General features: G+C 45.8%; 1 protein-coding gene across 1 annotated transcript in view; it reads left to right on the top strand.

The window, feature by feature from the left end:
- Positions 1–12,211: 12,211 nt before the first annotated feature.
- LOC137331696 (probable G-protein coupled receptor 139) overlaps positions 12,212–24,498 on the top strand; it is a 38,148-nt gene continuing 25,861 nt past the window's right edge. Inside the window, exon 1 of the mRNA XM_067995682.1 lies at positions 12,212–12,305. Coding sequence (XP_067851783.1) covers positions 12,212–12,305 — 94 coding nt within the window. The remainder of the gene's footprint in view (positions 12,306–24,498) is intronic.

Here is a 24,498-nt window from a genome sequence, read left to right as displayed (position 1 = left end):
CTGACTCCCTCTGTTTAAATGGTCGGTTCGGACTGACTCCCTCTGTTTAAATGGTCGGTTCGGACTGACTCCCTCTGTTTAAATGGTCGGTTCGGACTGACTCCCACTGTTTAAATGGTCGGTTCGGACTGACTCCCTCTGTTTAAATGGTCAGTTCGGACTGACTCCCTCTGTTTAAATGATCGGTTCGGACTGACTCCCACTGTTTAAATGGTCGGTTCGGACTGACTCCCTCTGTTTAAATGGTCAGTTCGGACTGACTCCCTCTGTTTAAATGGTCGGTTCGGGCTGACTCCCTCTGTTTAAATGGTCAGTTCGGACTGACTCCCTCTGTTTAAATGGTCAGTTCGGACTGACTCCCTCTGTTTAAATGGTCGGTTCGGACTGACTCCCTCTGTTTAAATGGTCAGTTCGGACTGACTCCCTCTGTTTAAATGGTCAGTTCGGACTGACTCCCTCTGTTTAAATGGTCGGTTCGGACTGACTCCCTCTGTTTAAATGGTCAGTTCGGACTGACTCCCTCTGTTTAAATGGTCAGTTCGGACTGACTCCCTCTGTTTAAATGGTCGGTTCGGGCTGACTCCCTCTGTTTAAATGGTCAGTTCGGACTGACTCCCTCTGTTTAAATGGTCAGTTCGGACTGACTCCCTCTGTTTAAATGGTCAGTTCGGACTGACTCCCTCTGTTTAAATGGTCAGTTCGGGCTGACTCCCTCTGTTTAAATGGTCAGTTCGGACTGACTCCCTCTGTTTAAATGGTCGGTTCGGACTGACTCCCTCTGTTTAAATGGTCAGTTCGGACTGACTCCCTCTGTTTAAATGGTCGGTTCGGGCTGACTCCCTCTGTTTAAATGGTCAGTTCGGACTGACTCCCTCTGTTTAAATGGTCGGTTCGGACTGACTCCCTCTGTTTAAATGGTCGGTTCGGACTGACTCCCTCTGTTTAAATGGTCAGTTCGGACTGACTCCCTCTGTTTAAATGGTCGGTTCGGACTGACTCCCTCTGTTTAAATGGTCAGTTCGGACTGACTCCCTCTGTTTAAATGGTCAGTTCGGGCTGACTCCCTCTGTTTAAATGGTCAGTTCGGACTGACTCCCTCTGTTTAAATGGTCGGTTCGGACTGACTCCCTCTGTTTAAATGGTCAGTTCGGACTGACTCCCTCTGTTTAAATGGTCGGTTCGGGCTGACTCCCTCTGTTTAAATGGTCAGTTCGGACTGACTCCCTCTGTTTAAATGGTCGGTTCGGACTGACTCCCTCTGTTTAAATGGTCGGTTCGGACTGACTCCCTCTGTTTAAATGGTCAGTTCGGACTGACTCCCTCTGTTTAAATGGTCGGTTCGGACTGACTCCCTCTGTTTAAATGGTCAGTTCGGACTGACTCCCTCTGTTTAAATGGTCAGTTCGGACTGACTCCCTCTGTTTAAATGGTCAGTTCGGACTGACTCCCTCTGTTTAAATGGTCAGTTCGGACTGACTCCCTCTGTTTAAATGGTCAGTTCGGACTGACTCCCTCTGTTTAAATGGTCGGTTCGGGCTGACTCCCTCAGTTTAAATGGTCGGTTCGGACTGACTCCCTCTGTTTAAATGGTCAGTTCGGGCTGACTCCCTCTGTTTAAATGGTCAGTTCGGACTGACTCCCTCTGTTTAAATGGTCAGTTCGGACTGACTCCCTCTGTTTAAATGGTCAGTTCGGACTGACTCCCTCTGTTTAAATGGTCGGTTCGGGCTGACTCCCTCTGTTTAAATGGTCGGTTCGGACTGACTCCCTCTGTTTAAATGGTCGGTTCGGACTGACTCCCTCTGTTTAAATGGTCGGTTCGGACTGACTCCCTCTGTTTAAATGGTCGGTTCGGACTGACTCCCTCTGTTTAAATGGTCAGTTCGGACTGACTCCCTCTGTTTAAATGGTCGGTTCGGACTGACTCCCTCTGTTTAAAGGGTCGGTTCGGACTGACTCCCTCTGTTTAAATGGTCGGTTCGGACTGACTCCCTCTGTTTAAATGGTCAGTTCGGACTGACTCCCTATGTTTAAATGGTCGGTTCGGACTGACTCCCTCTGTTTAAATGGTCAGTTCGGACTGACTCCCTATGTTTAAATGGTCGGTTCGGGCTGACTCCCTCTGTTTAAATGGTCGGTTCGGGCTGACTCCCTCTGTTTAAATGGTCGGTTCGGACTGACTCCCTCTGTTTAAATGGTCAGTTCGGACTGACTCCCTCTGTTTAAATGGTCGGTTCGGACTGACTCCCTCTGTTTAAATGGTCAGTTCGGACTGACTCCCTCTGTTTAAATGGTCAGTTCGGACTGACTCCCTCTGTTTAAATGGTCAGTTCGGACTGACTCCCTCTGTTTAAATGGTCGGTTCGGGCTGACTCCCTCTGTTTAAATGGTCGGTTCGGACTGACTCCCTCTGTTTAAATGGTCGGTTCGGACTGACTCCCTCTGTTTAAATGGTCGGTTCGGACTGACTCCCTCTGTTTAAATGGTCAGTTCACGCTGATCTGTCCCACAGACTATCCCAGGATCCAGGACAAGCTGATCAGAACATCCAACATGAACTGACCATGAAAATCTGATCGTTTTATACTGACCTGGTTTCAGTTTCCAGGATTTGAGCCTTTCTATCTGACGGTCACTACAGTGGATTTTACTGTTCCTCACTCTGCCTTCCACAGAGAATGATACAAGCTGGAACTACAGGTATAAACAAACCATCTACAGCAACAAGCTTCCGAGTGTCAGCTGGGGAGTGATAATCCCATTGTTCACGCTCCCTTCACAAAGTAAACCTGTTCAGATCTTCTACCCGACCCCATTCACTCTGCGATAGATCAGCCAGTCAGTCCCAGTCAGTGCAGCTCCCTTTCCTTCACTTAAACTGGGTGTCCAGCCTCCTGCCTCAAACTGACCCAGTTTACAAACCTCTTGTGATGTCTGATCTCCCTGTGATGCGCAATGTGAGGGTGAGGCTTACACTGTGACCTCACGGTGTGACCCGTCCAGTTAAAGGGGCCTCACCCTGTGATCTCACGGTGTGACCCGTCCAGTTAAAGGGGCCTCACCCTGTGATCTCACGGTGTGACCCTTCCAGTTAAAGGGGCCTCACCCTGTGATCTCACGGTGTGACCCATCCAGTTAAAGGGGCCTCACCCTGTGATCTCACAGAGTGACCCCTCAAGTTAAAGGGGCCTCACCCTGTGATCTCACGGAGTGACCCCTCAAGTTAAAGGGGCCTCACCCTGTGATCTCACGATGTAACCAGTCCAGTTAGAATCATAGATTTATAGAATCATAGAAAGGTTACAGCACGGAAGGAGGCCATTCAGCCCATCGAGTCCGCGCCGGCCCTATGCAAGAGCAATCCAGCTAGTCCCACTCCCCCGCCCTCTCCCCGTAGCCATGCTATTTTTTTCGATTCAATTACTTATCCAGTTCCCTATCGAAAGCCATGATTGAATCTGCCTCCACCACCCCCTCGGGCAGTGCATTCCAGATCATAACCACTCGCTGCGTAAAAAAGGTTTTTCCTCATTTCGCCTTTGGTTCTTTTGCCAATCACCTTAAATCTGTGTCCTCTAATTCTTGACCCTTTTGCCAATGGGAACAGTTTCTCTCTATCTACTCTGTCTAGACCCTTCATGATTTTGAATACCTCCATCAAATCTCCTCGTAACTGTCTCTGTTTCAAGGAGAACAACCCCAGCTTCTCCAGTCTATCCACATAATTAAAGTCCCTCATCCTTGGAATCATTGTAGTAAATCCCTTCTGCCCTCTTTCTAAGGCCTTCACATCTCTCCTGAAGTGCGGTGCCCAGAACTGGACACAATACTCCAGTTGTGGCCGAACCAGTGTTTTATAAAGGTTCATCATGACTTCCATACTTTTGTAATCTGTGCCTCTATTTATAAAGCCCAGGATCCCGAATGCTTTTTTAACCGCTTTTTCAACCTGCCCTGCCATCTTCAACGATTTGTGCACATATACCCCCAGACCTCTCTGTTCCTGTGCCCCTTTTAGAGTTGTGCCCTCCAGTTTATATTGCCTCTCCTCGTTCTTCCGACCAAAATGTATTAGCTCGCCTTTTTCTGCCTTAAATTTCATCTGCCAAGTGTCCACCCATGCCACCAACCTGTCTGTATCCTCTTGAAGTCTATCACTATCCTTTTCACTGTTCACTACCCTTCCAAGTTTTTTGTCATCTGCAAATTTTGAAATTGTGCCTGTACACCCAAGTCCAAGTCTTTAATATATATCAAGAAAAGCAGTGGGCACAGCACCGACCCCTGGGGAACACCACTGTACACCTCTCTCCAGTCCAAAAAACAACCGTTCACCACTACTCTCTGTTTCCTGTCCCTTAGCCAATTCTGCATCAATGCTGCTACTGCCCTCTTTATTCTTTGGGCCGCAATCTTTATGATAAGCCTTCAGTGCGGCACTTTATCAAACACATTTTGAAAGTCCATATACACATCAACCGCATTGCCCTCATCTACCCTCTCTGTTACCTCATCAAAAAACTCTAGCAGGTTAGTTAAACACGATTTGCCTTTAACAAATCCGTGCTGGCTTTCCCTAATCAATCCACCCTCGTCCAAGAGACTGTTAATTTTGTCCCGGATTATCGTTTCCAAAAGTTTCCCCACCACTGAGGTTAAACTGACTGGCCTGTAGTTGCTGGGTTTATCCTTACACCCTTTTTTGAACAAGGGTGTAACATTTGCAATTCTCCAGTCCTCTGGCACCATGCCTGCATCTAAGGATGTTTGGAAGATTATGACCAGTACCTCCGCAATTTCCACCCTTACTTCGCTCAGCAACCTAGGGTGCATCCCATCCGGACCGGGTGACTTATCTACTTTAAGTACAGCCAGCCTTTCAAGTACCTCTTTATCAATTTTAGTCCATCCAATATCTCAACTATATCTTCCTTTCCTGAGACTCTGTCAGCATCTTCTTCCTTAGCAATAACAGATGCAAAGTGCTCATTTAGTACCTCGGCCATCCATGAGTAGATCTCCTTTATGGTCCCTAATCGGCCCCACCCCTCCTCTTACTACCCATTTACTGTTTACATGCCTGTAGAAGACTTTTGGATTCCCTTTTATGTTGGCCGCCAGTCTATTCTCATACTCTCTTTGCCCCTTATTTCCTTTTTCACTTCCCCTCTGAACTTTCTATATTCTGTCTGGCTCTCACTTGTGTTATCAACCTGATATCTGTCACATGCCCCTTTTTCCATTTCATCTAACTCACTATCTCTTTTTTCATCCAGGGAGCTCTGGCTTTAGTTGCCCTGCCTTTCTGCCTCATGGGAGTTGTGCCTCGACTGTACCTGAACCATCGAGTCAAAGGCTTTTAGATGGCGAGAGAGAGACAGACGGAATTGTCCCGGCTCCAGAAAAGCATGCAGGATCTGCTCCAACTGCAGTCGATGGGGGTCGATGTTGGGGAGGATTTCAGAGAGGTGAAGGTGCAGCAAACCTCGCTCTTTGCCTCCGAGGCTCAAAAATCATCTTCCGGTCCAGAGTCTGCTCCGTGGAGCAGGGCGAGAAGTGTTCGCGCTGCTTCTTCCAGAAGCTGCACAGAGAGACGTCTGTGATCAGCAGCCTGAAGGAGGGAGACGGCTCGGTGGCCTCTTCGCAGATCAACATACTGAGGATCAGCAAATCCTTTTATGCCGGGCTGTATGATGCAAAGTCCACAGACAGCACGGCCTCCCAGTCCTTCCTGTCTTCTATCATGGAGGTCTTAGAGGACAGTGAGTGGGAGAGCATGGATCGGCGACTGACTTTGGATGAGCTGATAAAGGCCGTCCGGTCCTTCGTGAAGAGTAGAACTCCCGGAAGTGATGGTTTACCGGTTGAGTTATACTCGGCTCTGTGGGAATGGATAAGCCCAGATCTACTGGAAGTGTACAGGGGTTTGCTTCTGGCAGGCAGCATGTCAGAGTCCATGAGGAAAGGCATCATCACCCTCATCTACAAGCGGATGGGGGAGAGGGAAGAAATCAGAAATTGGCGATCCATTTCCTTGCTAAATGTCGACTACAAGATTCTGTCTAAGGTCAATGCCATGAGGCTCAGGTTTGCTCTGGAGTAGGTGATCCACCCGGATCAGACCTGTACTGTACCCGGCAGGAGGATCTCTGATCCTTGCCCTGCTCAGGGATAGGATTGTCTACATGCAGGATGGGGGGGGGGGCGGGCGGGGGTGAACACCTGCCTCATCAGCCTGGACCAGGAAAAGGCCTTCGACAAAATATCCCACACATACATGATGGACGTGATCTCCAAAATGTGGTTTGGGGATGGAATCCGTGATTGGATCCGACTGCTCTTCGCGGATATCCGAAGTGCAATCCTAATCAACGGGTGGGAGTCAGAGAGCTTCCCGATCAGATCTGGAGTCAGGCAGGGCTACCCTCTCTCCGCAGTCTTGTTTGTATGTTGTCTCGAGCCATTTGCCGTTTCCATCAGGAAGGACGCAGGGGGGTGATGATCACAGGCAGCAGAGGTTCTCAGGTTAAGGCCTCCCTGTACATGGATGATGTCACCGTCTTCTGCTCCGATCAGCGGACTGATCCAGTCCACGCACTGATCAATATCTGCGACCAGTTCGAGCTGGCCTCGGGGGCCAGAATGAACCGCAGTAAGAATGAGGCCATGTTCTTTGGCAGGAGGGAGACCCGATCCTTTGTTCCCTCCACCGTCAGGACCGACTACCTGAACGTGCTGGAGATCTGGTTCGGGGGGCCCCAGGCCTGCACCAAGAACAGGGAGGAGCGGGTCGCCAAAGCCAAACCGAAGCTTGGTATGTGGGTGGGACACTCCCTCTCCATAACCGGCAGGAACCTGGCGATAAGGTGTGAGGTACTCGCGGTGTTGCTCTATGAGGCCAGGGTCAGGCCCATTCCCCACAACTCCGCTGTCACAGTCACCAGAGCCCTCTTCCACTTGCTCTGGAGGTCCAAGGTAGAACACGTCTGCAGGGACACCATGTACAAGACCCAAGAAAAAAGGGTGAAGAGCGTTCCCAATGCTGCTCTGATCCTGATGGCCACCTTTGTGTGTGGCTTCCTCATGATGTGTGGAGAGCCCCAGTACTCAAACACCAAGTGTGTCTACGTGCTGAGTTTCTACCTGTCCACCACACTGAGAAGGTTGGGTCTGGCCACGCTGGCCGTGCAGATGCAGGACGTCCCATCCACCTGGACCGTATCCCACCACCTGTCCCAGGTGGAGAAGTTCCTGAGGTGGAACCCCTTCGACCAGACACGGAATGTTCTGGGAGTCCTGCAAGGAAAGGAGAGGATGGATCTGATCGGGCAGTTCCCCAACTAGACCGTCGATGCCATTTGGCAGAACATCTCATCGCCGGAACTGACCAACAGGCACCAGGATGCAGCCTGGATGGTGGTGAGAAGGGCTGTCCCAGTGAGATCTTTCCAGCATGGAATCTCAGTGTCACTCTGAGCTGCCCTCGAAGCGGTGATGGGGAGGAGACCATTGTCCACCTCCTGATGGGCTGCCCCTTTGTGCAGATGATGTGGAGAGAGATGCGTTCGTATCTGTCTCAGTTCATCCCCAACAATTCGGTAACACAGGACCCTGTGCTCTACGGACTGTTCCCCGGGATGCACACCGAGACAGATATCACCCGTGGCTGGAAGACCATCAACTCGGTGAAGGAGGCCCTTTGGTCCGCCTGAAACCTGTTGGTCTTCCAGCTGAAGGAGCTGTCCACGACCGAGTGTTGCCGACTGGCACGCTCCAAGGTCCAGGAGTACGTGTTGCGGGCTACACTGAATCATAGAATCATAGAAAGGTTACAGCATGGAAGTAGGCCATTCGGCCCATCGAGTCCGCGCAGGCTCTATGATAGAGCAATCCAGCTAGTCTCACTCCCGAGCCCTATCCCCGTAGCCCTGCACATCTTTTCGTTTCAAGTATTTATCCAGTTCCCTTTTGAAGGCCATGATTGAATCTGCCTCCACCACCCCCTCGGGCAGTGCATTCCAGATCCTAACCGCTCGCTGCGTAAAAAAGTTTTCCCTCATGTCACCTTTGGTTCTTTTGCCAATCACCTTAAATCTATGTCCTCTGGTTCTTGACCCTTCTGCCAATGGGAACAGTTTCTCTCTATCTACTCTGTCTAGACCCTTCATGATTTTGAATACCTCTATCAAATCTCCTCTCAACTGTCTCTGTTCCAAGGAGAACAACCCCAGCTTCTCCAGTCTATCCACGTAACTAAAGTCCCTCATCCCTGGAATCATTCTAGTAAATCTCTTCTGCACCCTCTTTAAAAATTGTGCCCTGTACACCCAAGTTCCAGTCATTAATATATATCAAGAAAAACAGTTGTCCCAGCACCGCCCCCTGGGGAACACCTCTGGACACCCCTTAGATTAAATACTTTAGAATTGACACCTGGTCAGGGACAGGAGGGTGTGACTGTGAGTGAGGCAGGTACGGGGATCCAGCAGGTAATATTGCAGGAGCCTCAATCCCTGCACTTGTCCAATAGATTTGAGGTTCTTGCAACCCTTGTGGACAAGTGCGGGGACTGTGGGGAGGACGAGCAAACTGACCACAGCACTGTCATACAGGAAGTCGTTCAAGTGGGGGGAGTAAAAAGGAAGGTGGTTGTAGTGGGCGACAGTATAGTTAGAGGGATAGACACTGTTCTCTGCAGCCAGGAGCATGAGTCCCAAAGCTATGTTGCCTACCCAGTGCCAGGGTTAAGGACATCTCCTCCGGGCTGGAGAAGAGCTTGGAGTGGGAGGGGGAGGATCCAGTTGTCGTGGTCCATGTAGGTACCAACGACATAGGCAGGACGAAGAAAAAGTTTCTGCTGAGGGAGTTTGAGCAGCCAGGGACTAAATTAAAAAGCAAAACCACAAAGGTAACAATCTCCGGATTATCACCTGAGCCACGAGCAAATTGGCAGAGGGTAAATAAGATCAGGGAGATGAATAAGTGGCTCAAAGATTGGTGTGGGAGAAGTGGGTTTCGATTCGTGGGTCACTGACACCAGTACTGGGGAAAGAGAGAGCTGTTCCATTGGGACGGACTACACCTGAACCATGCTGGGACCAGAGTTCTAGCGAATCGAATAACTAGGGAGGAAGATAGAGCTTTAAAATAAATAAGGTGAGGGAGGGTCCCGGTGGAGAGAAATCTAGAATGCTAAAGGGAAAAGACAAGGAAGCAGTGCAGGAAAGTGATTGGGGTAAGGATAACCAGATTGTATCAGGAAGGGACAGAGTGTACAAACAAAAGACAACAAATAGGGTCCAGGTAAGAAAAAATGGTAATGAGACAAATAGGGCCATAGTACAAAAAAATTTTAAGATGTCTAAAAATGTTAAAAAGACAAATCTAAAGGCATTGTATCTGAATGCACGAAGCATTCGTAATAAGGTAGACGAATTAACAGTGTAAATAGATGTAAACGGATACGATATAATTATGATTACAGAGACATGGCTGCAGGGTGACCAAGGCTGGGAGCTGAATATCCAAGGGTATTCGATATTTAGGAAGGACGGGCAAAAAGGAGAAGGAGGTGGGGTCACGTTGTTAGTAAAGGATGAAATCAGAGCAATAGTGAGAAAGGATATTGGCTCAGAAAATCAAGATGTGGAATCAGTCTGGGTGGAGTTAAGAAGCACCAAGGGGCAGAAAACACTGGTGGGAGTTGTCTATAGGCCTCCAAACAGTAGTGGTAATATAGGGGATGGCATCAAACAGGAAATTAGAGACGCATGTAACAAGGGTACTACAGTAATCATGGGTGACTTCAATCTACATATAGATTGGCCAAACCAAATTAGCAATAATACTGTGGAGGATGAATTCCTGGAGATGGTTTTTTTCAGACCAGTACGTTGAGGAGCCAACCAGGGAACAGGCTATCCAAGATTGGGTATTGTGCAATGAGAAAGGGTTAATTAATAATCATGTTATGCGGGGTCCTTTAGGGAAGAGTGACCATAACATGATAGAATTCTTCATTAAGATGGAAAGTGAAGTCGTCCAATCCGAAACTAGGGTCCTAAATCTAAACAAAGGAAACTACGAAGGTATGAGGAGGGAGTTGGCTATGATCGATTGGGAAGCTTCATTAAAAGGCATGACGGTGGATAGGCAATGGTTAACATTTAAGGAACGAATGCATGAATTGCAACAATTATACATTCCTTTCTGGTGCAAAAACACAAAAGGAAAAGCGGCCCAACCATGGCAAACAAAAGAAATTAAGGATAGTATTCGATCCAAAGAGGAATCATATAAAGTTGCCAGAAAAAGTAGCAAGTCTGAGGATCGCGAGCAGTTTAGAATTCAGCAAAAAAGGACCAAAAGATTGATTAAGACGGGAAAAATGGAGTATGAGAGTAAACTTGCAAGGAACATAAAAGTGGACTGTGAAAGCTTCTACCAGTATGTAAAAAGAAAAAGATTAGTGAAGACAAATGTAGGTCCCTTACAGTCAGAAATGGGAGAATTTATAATGGGGAACAAGGAAATGGCAGAGCAATTGGACAAATACTTTGGTTCTGCCTTTACGGAAGAGGACACAAATAACTTCCCAGAAATGCGAGGGAACCAAGGGCGCTAAATTGGGCCGTGTAGCACCCATTGTTTCGGTGCCACACGGCCTCTCTGACAAACAAGATGGCGTCTTGGATGAGCACGCAAGTTTCCAGTGTGACGTGCGCCAGATGCCATCTTGGTATAGGAGTTAGCGCAGGCGCAGATAACGAACGCTGGAATCATGTAAAGTAGGGAGAAAACGGCTTCAATCAGTGCACAACGCTGATTTAAAGTGATCAATACCATTTTGGGACCTAACGCACAGTCTTAACCCCGACCATCTGAACGTGTCTTAGAGTGCCAGGAGGACCCCCCACCAGCGCTATTTAAAGGGACTGTGCAGGATTTACAGGTTAGTGGCTGGATTATTGCTTCTACAAGCAAAAGGTGGGAGAAGTTTCGAACTCTCTTCTGCAAACGGCAGTTGATGCTAGCTCAATTGTGAATTTTAAATCTGGGATTGATAAATTTCTGTGAACCAAGGGTATTAAGGGATATGAGGCTAAGGCGAGTGTATGGAGTTAGGTCACAGTCAGTCATGATCTCATTGAATGGCAGAATAGGCTCGATGGGATAAATGCCACTGCCACTTGCTGCCTCCTGTTATGCACCACCTTGTCCTGCAAGAAAATGGGACGTGTGTCGGGGAGTATCCGGCAAGATGTTTGGGTGAGGTGCCAGTCATGGTTGAATAGCCACAGTGTGTGTGACCTGTGAGTTGTGGGTGTGCAGCTTGCAATAGTGGCAATGTTTAAAGGTGAGAGGAAGCATCTGATTGGAAGAGTTGTGTCAGATTATACCGTCACCTGTGAAATCTGTATCGAACACGTAGTTCAGGCAATTCACCTTTTGTATTAATCAAATGTGTATCTGATGATTGTTATCCAGTGTATTGCTGTAGTCACATATGTACCTTGACTCATTGTACCATGTGTTTGGGACAAGTACCTTCTGCTATCTGTAAATTAACACATTTCTCCCTTTAATACTAAATAAGCAAGTACAGTAATTAACCACACAACTTAGAACCCATCAAGCTTTGCAAAAACCCTTCAGAATCCTTTATTAAAACGAATAACAGTATGAAAGTTGCCAGCACAGCACATACATTGTAACCATAGCTACACAGACATGCTCACGAGATAACTGTCCATATGAGACAATAGATTCTTAGAGTTTCAAGCCTGAGACCCAGACAGGAGCATCAGATAATAGACCTAGAAACTGCCAAAAGGTGGCCTTGAGAGCAACACTACAGGATGAGATGAGGGGCCAGTCCTGCGGGCACGGTAGTAAGTGGTGATTGGTCAAAGCAAGAGGTATGGCATTGGCGGGATGGATTGGGGGGGCGGGGCTACTCCATCAACCCTGTCCATCAAAGAAAGAGATAAGGAGGAGGCCGACTCGTTTTCCTTTGTCCTGAGAGATGCTCGACACCCAATTGACTACTCCACCTTTTGGCAATATCCCCATAGGGTCGAACACCTGTGTCAGTAATAGTCCTTGACAACACCCCCAAAAGGGGCATAAAAGGAGCACCCTTCACGTTGTAGATACTTAGCAGGAGTAACTACGGCCGACTTCGGAGGCCCACCAAACAGCTATTTGACAAATGATCCAGATCGATGGAAGTGGCTCCAGTCGGAGCATCACTGAGGACGAGGAGACAGAAAAGGTCACACCAGGCGGGGCAGAAGACGTGAGAGGTAATCAATCAATGAAGGTACCCCAGGCGGGGTGGAAAGTGCTTCCTTCTAGACTCCTGAGGTGGACACAACTCTACCCAGTGGGGAAGGGGTGTTGGAACCTCTTGCTCGGTGTTGTAAACCACTGCCCCAACACCGGGTGTTGGCCCTTTTGCGAATTTCAATAAAGCACCTTTTTACCAAATTGAGGTTTCACGTCAATTACGCGGCTACAGGGAATAAATAAAAATCCCTACAACTGAGTACTGATTGAGAGAGTTTGTTGGTATGTGGGCGATGGGGGTGTGGTGTGTGGAGCAGTGGATGTGCCTCGTGGTGCAGTCAGTGGGAGATGCCGCTTGACAGTTGACCTCACTCACCTTAACAACTGAGGTCAAAGCATTGAACTTCTTCCTGTACTACATCCATGTTCATGATGCTGTGGGCCTGGCATTGACTGCATCCCCTGCTGCTTTGGGCGCACATGTCTGGAGGTTCTCTTGCCCCCTGTCGATATAGGATGCCCCTCCTTCTGTCCACCTCTTGCACCAAAGCCTCTCGTGCATCATCAGACAACTTGATGCACGCACTCTCACAGGCCTGGAACCAACTCAGACCCGCAGATTGGAGGATGTGGGATTTGGTGGTGTGCAACCTTTATTCAATGTTTTCAAATAACTCAACAGTTTGTAAACATAGGGACCGGACCTGCATCTGTGTTTCACATGTGCAATCTCTGATCTCCGTTCAGACTCCGCGCAGACAGCAGACTGTTATTTTTAGTGAGTTACAGGTACCGGTTACCGTTAAGAGATTGTGGCTGGTGGAAAGTCCTTGAATTCTCGGGTCAACACAGGTTTTTAATGCTTGACTGAGGTGAATACTGAGGCCAGACCAATGTCTCGTCCTGCTTGTGATGGAAACACCTGGTGTGAGTATCGCGGATCACGATACCTGGACCCGGTTTTGGGAGTTAACCAATTTAACCCCCTTTGTGTCCTCCTCACAGTTTGCTTTCTCACCCAGCTTTGTATCATCAGCAAACTTGGATACATTACACTCGGTCCCTTCATCTAAGTCATTAATATAGATTGTAAATAGCTGAGCCCAAGTACTGATCCTTGCGGTACCCCACTAGTTACAGCCTGCCAAACCTGAGAATGACCCGTTTATCCCTACTCTCTGTTTTCTGTCCGTTAACCAATCCTCTATCCATGCTAATATGTTACCCCCAACCCCATGAGCCTTTACCTTGTGTTGAACAGACGTTGGGTGGTCAGCAGTTTAGTGGGAATAGGGTCGAGGGAGCAGGGGGTGGGTCTGATGGTCAAAGTGAGCTCGGAGAGAGCATGAAGGGAGATCGGAGAGAAACTAGAGAAAGATGTGAGTTCAGGGCTAGGGCTGGGGGGAACCTTCGGGGAAGTTTGACTTGGTGGGCTAGGGGAAGGGGCAGAGGCAGCTGAACGGACGGTCTCAATCTTAGCGACAAAGAATTCCAAAATCTCCTCGCACCTTTTGTTGGAGGTGAGGGTGGAGGGGCAGGGGAAAGGGGTTTAAGGAGACGGTTTCATACATCTTTATATTACATAGAATACAGCAAGGCACAGAAACAGGCCTTTCGGCCCATCCGGGTAAAGAAATCTCCCCTGAATTCCTTAATTGACAACAAGTTCTTGAATATATGATGCAATATAATTTTATAGATTTATATATATTTTACATCGGCAACACAGAACAGCACAGAGGCCATTCGGACCAACTGCTGTTTCTATTTTACAACAATTTCTTGTGCCTATAATATAAATAAAATAATACAATATATCTTTATATTGTTGAAAATCAATTCTTGGACTTACAAATACAGATATATTACACAGAATACAGCACGGCTCAGAAACATCACCCCATCAGGATAAAGGAGTTTCTCCGGGATTCCCTGTTTTACTGCAACAACAGCAACATTATATATATTTGGATACGACATAGAATCACGTAGAATGTACAGCAGAGAAACAGGTGCCGTTCAGACCAACTGGTCAAAGGAGCATCGCACAGTGTCCCAGTGATCCCACAGTGTCCCAGTGATCCCAGTGTCCCAGTGATCCCACGTTGATCCCACAGCATTCCAGTGGTCCCACAGCGATCCCACAGCGATCCCACAGTGCCTCAGTGATCCAACAGTGCACCCAGTGCTCCCACAGTAACCCAGTGATCCCACAGTGTCCCAGTGATCCCACGTTGATCCCACAGCTTTCCAGTGGTCCCACAGCGATCCACAGCGATCCCACAGTGCCTCAGTGATCCAACAGTGCACCCAGTGCTCCCACAGTAACCCAGTGATCCCACAGTATCCAACAGTGCATCCAGTGATGCCATACTAACCCAGTGATCCCACAGTGCATCAGTGATGCCACAGTAATCCAGTGATGCCACAGTAATCCAGTGATCCCACAGTGCACCCAGTGATCCCACAGTGAATCCAGTGATCCCAGAGTGTCCAATGATCCCACAGTGATCCCAGAGTGTCCCAGAGATCCAACAGTCACCCAATGATCCCACAGTGATCCCAGAGTGTAACAGTGATCCCACAGTGTTCCAATGATCCCACAGTGATGCCAGTGTTCTCACAGTGATCCCACAGTGTTCCAATGACCCCACAGTGATGCCAGTGGTCTCACAGTGATCCCACAGTGTTCCAATGATCCCACAGTGATCCCACAGTGTCCCAGTGATCCCACAGTGATCCCAGTGTTCTCACAGAGATCCCACAGTGTTCCAGTGATCCCACAGTGATCCCAGTGGTCTCACAGTGATCCTACAGTGTTCCAATGATCCCACAGTGATCCCAGTGTTCTCACAGAGATCCCACAATGTTCCAATGATCCCACAGTGATCCCACAGTGTTCCAGTGATCCCACAGTGATCCCAGTGTTCTCACAGAGATCCCACAATGTTCCAATGATCCCACAGTGATCCCACAGTGTCCCAGTGATCCCACAGTGTTCCAGTGATCCCACAGTGATCCCAGTGTTCTCACAGAGATCCCACAGTGTTCCATTGATCCCACAGTGATCCCAGTGTTCTCACAGAGATCCCACAATGTTCCAATGATCCCACAGTGATCCCACAGTGTCCCAGTGATCCCACAGTGTCCCAGTGATCCCACAGTGTTCCAGTGATCCCACAGTGATCCCAGTGGTCTCACAGAGATCCCACAGTGTTCCATTGATCCCACAGTGACCCAGGCACAACTCATGTGAGCCCCATTGGTGCAGCCTGTGGTGACGGCCTCTGTCGGTCTTTTGCCTTCTTAATTTCTTGCTGTAACTGCTTGTAAACATTTTGCGCTTCTTGTGCGAGGACACCCAAATCTCACTGAACACCAACATTTAATAGTTTCTCACCATTTAAAACATATTCTGCTTTTCTATTCTTCCTACCAAAGTGAATAACCTCACATTCCCTACATTATTCTCCAATTGCCACCTGCTAACCCACTCACTTTTCCTGTCTTTATCGTTTTGCAGATTCTTTGTGTCCTCCTCACAGCTTACTTTTACACCTAGATTTATATCATCAGCAAACTTGGATACATTACACTCGGTCCCTTCATCTAAGTCATTAATATAGATTGTAAATAGCTGAGGCCCAAGCACTGATCCTTGCAGTACCCCACTAGTTACAGCCTGCCAACCTGAGAATGACCCGTTTATCCCTACTCTCTGTTTTCTGTCCATTATCCAATCCTCCATCCATGCTAATATATTACCCCCAACCCCATGAGCCCTTATCTTGTGTAACAATCCTTTTATGTGGTGCCTAATCTAAATATACGACATCCACTGGTTCCCCTTTATCCACCCTGCTAGTTACATCATCAAAACACTAATTAATTTGTTAAATACGATTTCCATTTCATAAAACCATGTTGACTCTGCCGAATCATATTATGATTTTCTTAGTGTGCTGTGACCACTTCCTTAATAATGGATTCCAGCATTTTCCCGATGACTGATATCAGGCTAACTGGCCTGTAGTTCCCTGTTTTCTCTCTCCTTCCTTTCTTGAATAGCGGGATAACATTTGCTACCTTCAATCCACGGGGACCGTTCTAGAACGTAGGGAATTTTAGAAGACCACAACCAATGCATCCACTATCTCTGCTGCCACCTCTTTTAGAACCTTCTGATGTGGGCCATCAGGTTCTGGGGATTTGTTGGCTTTTAGTCCTATTAGTTTCTCCAGTACTTTTTCTCTGCTGATATTAATTACTTTAAGGTTTTCACTCTCATGGGCCCCTGGGTTCCCCACTATTTCTGGTATGCTTTTTGTGTCTTCTACTGTGAAGACAGATGCAAAATATTTTTTTAACGTCTCTGCTATTTCCTTATTCTCCATTATTTCTCCTGTCTCAGCCTCTCAGGTACCAATGTTTACTTCTGCTACTCTCTTCCTTTTTACATACTTGTTTTTATATTTCTTACAATCTGTTTTTATATTTCTTGCTCGTTTACTTTCATATTCTATTTTCTCCCTTTTTATCAATTGTTTTGGTCATCATTTGCTGCTATCTAAAACTCAACCAATCCTCAGGCTTACGACTATTCTTGGCAATATTATAGGCCTCTTCTTTTTATCTAATACTGTCCTTAAATTCTTTAGTTCGCCACGGATTAATCACTTTTCCCGTGGAGTTTTTATTTCACTATGGAATGTGTATTCATTGAAATTATTGAAATATGTCTTTCAATGTTTTCCATTGTTTATCTATCGTCATACCTTTTAATCTAATTTTCCAATCTACCTTAGCCAACTCGCCCCTCATACCTATGTAATTGGCTTTATTTAGGTTTAAGATTCTAGTTTTGGACTGAAGTATGTCACTCTCAAACTCAATGTGAAATTTTATCATATTATGATCACTCTTCCCCAGAGGATCCTTTACTGAGAGATTACAAATTAGCCCTGTCTCATTACACAATACAAGATCGAAAATAATCTGTTCCCTGGTTGGTTCCATGACGTAATGTTCTAGGAGACTGTCTTGAATGCATTCCAAGAATTTGTCCTCCATACTAGCTTTGCCAATTTGATTTGCCCCATGTTCTGTATTTTAAGGTTATGCCCCATGTTCTGTATTTTAATGTTATGCCCCCTTGCTCTGTATTTTAAGGTTATGTCCCCTTGTTCTGTAATTTTAAGGTTATACTCCCTTGTTCTGGATTTAAAAAAATTCATTCATGGGATGTGGGCATCGCTGGCGAGGCCAGCATTTATTGCCCATCCCTAATTGCCCTTGAGAAGGTGGTGGTGAGCCGCCTTCTTGAACAGCTGCAGTCCGTGTGGTGAAGGTTCTCCCACAGTGCTGTCAGGAAGGGAGTTCCAGGATTTTGACCCAGTGACGATGAAGGAACGGCGATATATTTCCAAGTCGGGGTGGTGTGTGACTTGGAGGGGAACGTGCAGGTGGTGTTGTTCCCATGTACTTGCTGCTCTTGTCCTTCTAGGTGGTAGAGGTCGCGGGTTTGGAAGGTGCTGTTGAAGAAGTCTTGGCGAGTTGCTGCAGTGCATCCTGTGGATGGTGCACACTGCAGCCACTGTGCGCCGGTGGTGAAGGGAGTGAATGTTTAGGGTGGTGGATGGGGTGCCAATCAAGCGGGCTGCTTTGTCCTGGATGGTGTCGAGCTTCTTGAGTGTTGTTGGAGCTGCACTCATCCAGGCAAGTGGAGAGTATTCCATCACACTCCTGACTTGTGCCTTGTAGATGGTGGAACGGCTTTGGGGATTCAGGAGGTGAGTCACTCGCCACAGAATAGCCAGCCTCTGACCTGCTCTTGTAGCCACAGTATTTTTCTGGCAGGTCCAGTTAAGTTTCTGGTCAATAGTGACCCCCAGGATGTTGATGGTTGGGGGATTCGGCGATGGTAATGCCGTTGAATGTCAAGGGGAGGTGGTTAGACTCTCTCTTGTTGGAGATGATCATTGTCTGGCATTGTCTGGTGCGAATGTCACTTGTCACTTATCAACCCAAGCCTGGATGTTGTCCAGGTCTTGTTGCATGCGGGCTCGGACTGCTTCATTATCTGATGGGTTGCGAATGGAACTGAACACTGTGCAATCATCAGTGAACATCCCCATTTCTGACCTTATGATGGTGGGAAGGTCATTGATGAAGCAGCTGAAGATGCTTGGGCCGAGGACACTGCCCTGAGGAACTCCTGCAGCAATGTCCTGGGGCTGAGATAATTGGCCAACAACAACCACTACCATCTGCCTTTGTGCTGGCTATGACTCCAGCCACTGGAGAGTTTTCCCCTGATTCCCATGGACTTCAATTTTACTAGGGCTCCTTGGTGCCACACTCAGTCAAATGCTGCCTTGATGTCAAGGGCAGTCATTCTCACCTCACTTCTGGAATTCAGCTCTTTTGTCCATGTTTGGTTCAAGGCTGTAATGAGGTCTGGAGCCGAGTGGTCCTGGCGGAACCCAAACTGAGCATCGGTGAGCAGGTTTTTGGTGAGTAAGTGCCACTTGATAGCACTGTCGACGACACCTTCCATCACTTTGCTGATGATTGAGAGTAGACTGATGGGGCAGTAATTGGCCAGATTGGATTTGTCCTGCTTTTTGTGGACAGGACATACCTGGGCAATTTTCCACATTGTCGGGTGGATGCCAGTGTTGTAGCTGTACTGGAACAGTTTGGCTAGAGGCGCAGCTAGTTCTGGAGCACAAGTCTTCAGCGCTACAGCGGGATGTTGTCAGGGCCCATAGCCTTTGCTGTATCCAGTGCACTCAGCCGTTTCTTGATATCACGTGGAGTGAATCGAATTGGCTGAAGACTGGCTTCTGTGATGGTGGGGATATCGGGAGGAGGCTGAGATGGATCATCCACTCGGCACTTCTGGCTGAAGATGGTTGCAAATGCTTCAGCCTTGTCTTTTGCACTCACGTGCTGGACTCCACCATCATTGAGGATGGGGATGTTTACAGAGCCTCCTCCTCCCGTTAGTTGTTTAATTGTCCACCACCATTCACGACTGGATGTGGCAGGACTGCAGAGTTTTGATCTGATCCGTTGGTTGTGGAATTGCTGAGCTCTGTCTATAGCATGTTGCTTCCACTGTTTAGCATGCATGTAGTCCTGAGTTGTAGCTTCACCAAATTGGCACCTCATTTTTAAGTACGCCTAAAGGTTATGCCCCCTTATCCTATAATATTAAGGTTACGTCGCCTTGTTCTGTAATTTTAAGGTTATTCCCCCTTGTTGTGTATTTTAAGGTTTTGCCCGTTGTTCTGTAATTTTAAGATCATGCTCCCTTGTTCTGGATTTTAAGGTTATGAATCCTTGTTGTGTATTTTAAGATTATGCCCCCTTGTTGTATCTTTTAACGTTATGCCTCCTTGTTCTGGATTTTAAGATTATGCCACCTTGTTCTGTATTTTAAGATTATGCCACCTTGTTGTATCTTTTAACGTTATGCCCCTTTGTTCTGGATTTTAAGATTATGCCCCCTTGTTGTATCTTTTAACGTTATGCCCCCTTGTTCTGGATTTTAAGATTATGCCCCCTTGTTCTGTATTTTAAGATTATGCCCCTTGTTCTGTATTTTAAGATTATGCGCCCTTGTTGTATCTTTTAACGTTATGCCCCCTTGTTCTGGATTTTAAGGTTACGCCCACTTGTTCTGGATTTTAAGGTTAAGCCCCCTTGTTCTGGATTTTAAGGTTTTGCCCCCTTGTTCTGGATTGTAAGGTTATGCCCTTGTTCTGGATTTTATGGTTATGCCCCCTTGTTCTGGATTTTAAGGTTACGCCCACTTGTTCTGGATTTTAAGGTTAAGCCCCCTTGTTCTGGATTTTAAGGTTTTGCCCCCTTGTTCTGGATTGTAAGGTTATGCCCTTGTTCTGGATTTTATGGTTATGCCCCCTTGTTCTGGATTTTAAGGTTACGCCCCTTTGTTCTAGATTTTACGGTTATGACCCCTTTTTCAGTATTGTAAGTTTATTCCCCTTTGTTTTAAATTTTAAGATTATGCCCCCTTGTTCTATATTTTAAGGTTATGCCCCCTTGTTCTGTATTTTAAGGTTATGCCCCCTTGTTCTGTATTTTAAGGTTATGCCCCCTTGTTCAGTATTTTAATGTTATGCCCCCTTGTTCTGTATTTTAAGGTTATGCCCCCTTGTTCTGTATTTTAATGTTATGCCCCCTTGTTCTGTATTTTAAGATTATGCCCCCTTGTTGTATCTTTTAACGTTATGCCCCCTTGTTCTGGATTTTAAGGTTACGCCCACTTGTTCTGGATTTTAAGGTTAAGCCCCCTTGTTCTGGATTTTAAGGTTTTGCCCCCTTGTTCTGGATTGTAAGGTTATGCCCCTTGTTCTGGATTTTATGGTTATGCCCCCTTGTTCTGTATTTTAAGGTTACGCCCCTTTGTTCTAGATTTTACGGTTATGACCCCTTATCTTAATTGTTAGGTTAACCCCCTTGTTCATCATTTTAAGTTCATGCCTCTTGTTTGCAGTGTTAATGTTATGCCCCATGTTCTGTATTTTATGATTATCCCCCTTGTTCTGGATGTTAAGGTTATTCCACCTTGTTCTGGATCCGAAGTTTATGCCCCCTTGTACTGGATTTGAAGATTTAGCCAACTTGTTCTGGATTTTAAGGTAATGCCCCCTTGTTCTGGATTTTAAGGTAATGCCCCCTTGTTCAGGATTTTAAGGTAATGCCCCCTTGTTCTGGATTTTAAGGTTATGCCCACTTGTTCTGGATTTTAAGGTAATGCCCCCTTGTTCAGGATTTTAAGGTAATGCCCCCTTGTTCTGGATTTTAAGGTAATGCCCCCTTGTTCTGTATTTTAAGGTAATGCCCCCTTGTTCTGGATTTTAAGGTTATGCCCACTTGTTCTGTAATGTAAGGATTTCCCGTTTGTTCTGGATTTTAAGATTTTCCCTCTTCATCAGATTTAAAGATTATGTCACCTTGTTCTGCAAATTTATGGTTTTGCCCCATGTTCTGGATTTTAAGGTTATCCCCCTTCTGTTTTTTAGTGTTGTGCCCCCTTGTTTTGTATTTAAGGTTATGCCCCTTGTTCTGGATTGAAAAGGTATGCCCCATTTTCCTGTAATTTAAGGATATGCCCCTTATTCTGGATTTTAAGGTTTCCCCCCATGTTCTTTATTTTAAAGTTATACCCCCTTGTCCTGGATTATATGATTATGCCCCCTTGTTCTGTAATTTAAGGATTTCCCCTTTGTTCTGGATTTTAAGATTTTCCCTCTTCATCTGTAGTTTAAGGTTGTGCCCCCTTTATTCTGTATCTTAAAGTTATGCCCCCTTGTTCTTTATTTTAAGGTTTTGCCCCCTTGTTCTTTATTTTAAGGTTTTGCCCCCTTGTTCTTTATTTTAAGGTTGTGTCCCCTTGTTCTGTATTTCAAGGTTATGCCACCTTGTTCTGGATTTAAAGATTGTGTCACCTTGTTCTGCAATTTAATGGTTTTGCCCCATGTTCTGGATTTTAAGGTTATCCCCCTTCTGTTTTTTACTGGTGTGCCCCCTTGTTCTGTATTTAAGTTTATGCCCCCTTGTTCTGTATTTTAATGATATGCCTCCTTGATCTGTAATTTTAAGGTTATATCCCCTTGTTCTATATTTTAAGGTTATGCCCCCTTATCTTAATTGTTAGGTTAACCCCCTTGTTCGTCATTTTAAGTTCATGCCTCTTGTTTGCAGTGTTAATGTTATGCCCCATGTTCTGTATTTTATGGTAATGCCCACTTGTTCTGGATGTTAAGGTTACGCCCCCTGGTCCTGGATCTTAAGGTTATTCCACCTTGTTCTGGATTCAAAGTTTATGCCCCCTTGTACTGGATTTGAAGATTTAGCCAACTTGTTCTGGATTTTAAGGTTTTGTCCCCTTGTTCTGGATTTTAATGTTATTCCCCCTTGTTCTGTATTTCAAGGTTATGCCCTTTGTTATATATGTTAAGGTTTTGTCCTCTTGTTCTGAATTTTAATGATATGCCCCCTTGTTCTGTAATTCAAAGCTTATGCTGCTTGTTCTGTATTTTGGTATTATCCCCCTTCTTCTGGATTTTAAGGTTATGCCCCCCCTGTTCTCTGTATTAAGATTACGCCCACTGTTTCTGTAATTTTAAGGTTATTTTCCTTGCACTGTATTTTTAAGGTTATGTCCCCTTGTTCTGTAATTTAAGGTTATGCCCCCTTTTTCTGTAATTTAAGGGTATGCCCCTTATTCTAGATTTTAAGCGTATGCCCCTTGTTCTAGATTTTAATGTTTTGCCCCATGTTCTGTATTTTAAGGTTATGCCCCTCTGATCTGTAATTTTAAGGCTATGCCCTCTTGTCCTGGATTTTAAGGTTATTTCCCCTTGTTCTGGATTTCAAAGTTATGCCGCCTTGTTGTGGATTTTAAGGTTATGGCCCTGTTCTGTAATTTTAACATTATGCCCCCTTTTTCTGTATTGTAAGGTCATGCCCCCATGTTCTGGATCTAAATGTTATGCCCTTTGTTCTGGATTTAAAGGTTATGCCCCATTTTTCTTAATTTTAAGGTTATAACCCCTGGTTCTGGATTTTAATGTTATGCCCCCTTGTTCTGAGTTTTGTGATTATGCCCACTTTTTCTGGATTTTAAGGTTTTCCCCCTTGTTCTTTATTTTAAAGTTATGCCCCCTTGTCCTGGATTATATGATTATGCCCCCTTGTTCTGTATCTTAAAGTTATGCCCACTTCTTATATATTTTAATGTTATGACCCCTTGTTCTGGATTGAAGGTTATGCCCCCTTGTTCCAGATTTAAAGATTATGTCACCTTGTTCTGCAATTTAATGGTTTTGCCCCATGTTCTGGATTTTAAGGTTATCCCCCTTCTGTTTTTTACTGTTATGCCCCCTTGTTCTATAGTTAAGGTTATTCCCCCTTGTTCTCTATTTTAAGGTTATGCCCCCTTGTTCTGTAATTTTTAGGTTATGCCCCCTTGTTCTCTATTTTAAGGTTATGCCCCCTGTTATGTAATTTCAAGGTTATGCCCCCTTGTTCTGTAATTTTAAGGTTATGCCCCCTTGATTTGGATTTAAAGTTTATTCCCTCTTGTTCTGTATTTTAGGTTTATGCCCCCTTGTTCTCTATTTTAAGGTTATGCCCCCTGGATCTGTATATGAAGGTTATGCCAGTTTGTTGTGTATCTTAGGTAACTCCCTCTTGTTCTGAATTTTAAAGTTATGCCCCCTTGTTCTGTATTTTAAGGGTATGCTCCTTGTTGTCGATTTTAAGGTTTGGCCCCTTGTTCTGGATTTTGAGTTTCTGCTCCCATCTTTTGGATTTTAAGGTTATGCCCCTTGCTCTGCAATTTTAAGGTAATGTCCCTTGTTCTGTATTTTAAAGTAATGCCCCTTGTTCTGTATTTTAAAGTAATGCCCCTTGCTCTGTATTTTAAGGTCACACCCCCCTGTTCTGGATGTTAAGATTATGCTCCTTGCTCTGGATTTGAAGGGAGTGCCCCCTTGTTCTGTAGTTCCAGGATATGCTCCTTGTTCTGTATTTTAAGGTCATGCCTCTTGGTCTGGATTTTAAGGTTATGTTCCCATGTTGTGGATTCTACGGTAACACCCCCTTGTTCTGGATTTTAAGGCTATACCCATTGTTCTAGATTGTAATGTTATGCCCCTTGTTCTGGGTTTTAACATTGTTCCCCTTCTGTGGATTTTAACTTTATGTGCCTTGTTCTGTATTTTAAGGTTATGCCACCTTGTTCTGGATTCTAAGATTATGTCCCTGGTTCTGGATTTTAAGGTCACACCCCATTATTCTGGATTTTAAGGTAACGTCCCTGTTCTGGATTTTAAGGTTATGCCCCCTTGTTCTATATTTTAAGATCATGCCCCTTGTTTTGGATTTTAAGGTTATGCCCCCTTGTTCTATATTTTAAGATCATGCCCCTTGTTTTGGATTTTAAGGTTATACCCCTGGTTCTGGATTTGAAGTTAACGCCCCCTTGTTCTATATTTAAAGTTATGCTCCCATGTTCTGGATTTTACGGTCACAACCCCTTGTTCTGAATTTTAATTTTATGCCTCCTTATTCTGTATTTTAAGGTAATGCCCACTTGCTCTGGATTTTAAGGTAATGCCCCCTTATTCTGGATTTTAAGGTTATGCCCCTTGTTCTGGATTTTAAGGTTATGCCCAC

Source organism: Heptranchias perlo, chromosome 2 (genome assembly GCF_035084215.1).
Source record: "Heptranchias perlo isolate sHepPer1 chromosome 2, sHepPer1.hap1, whole genome shotgun sequence".
Classification (NCBI taxonomy): Eukaryota; Metazoa; Chordata; class Chondrichthyes; order Hexanchiformes; family Hexanchidae; genus Heptranchias; species Heptranchias perlo.
Note: the sequence above shows the minus strand (reverse complement) of the source record. Positions and strands in the feature narration are given on the sequence as shown.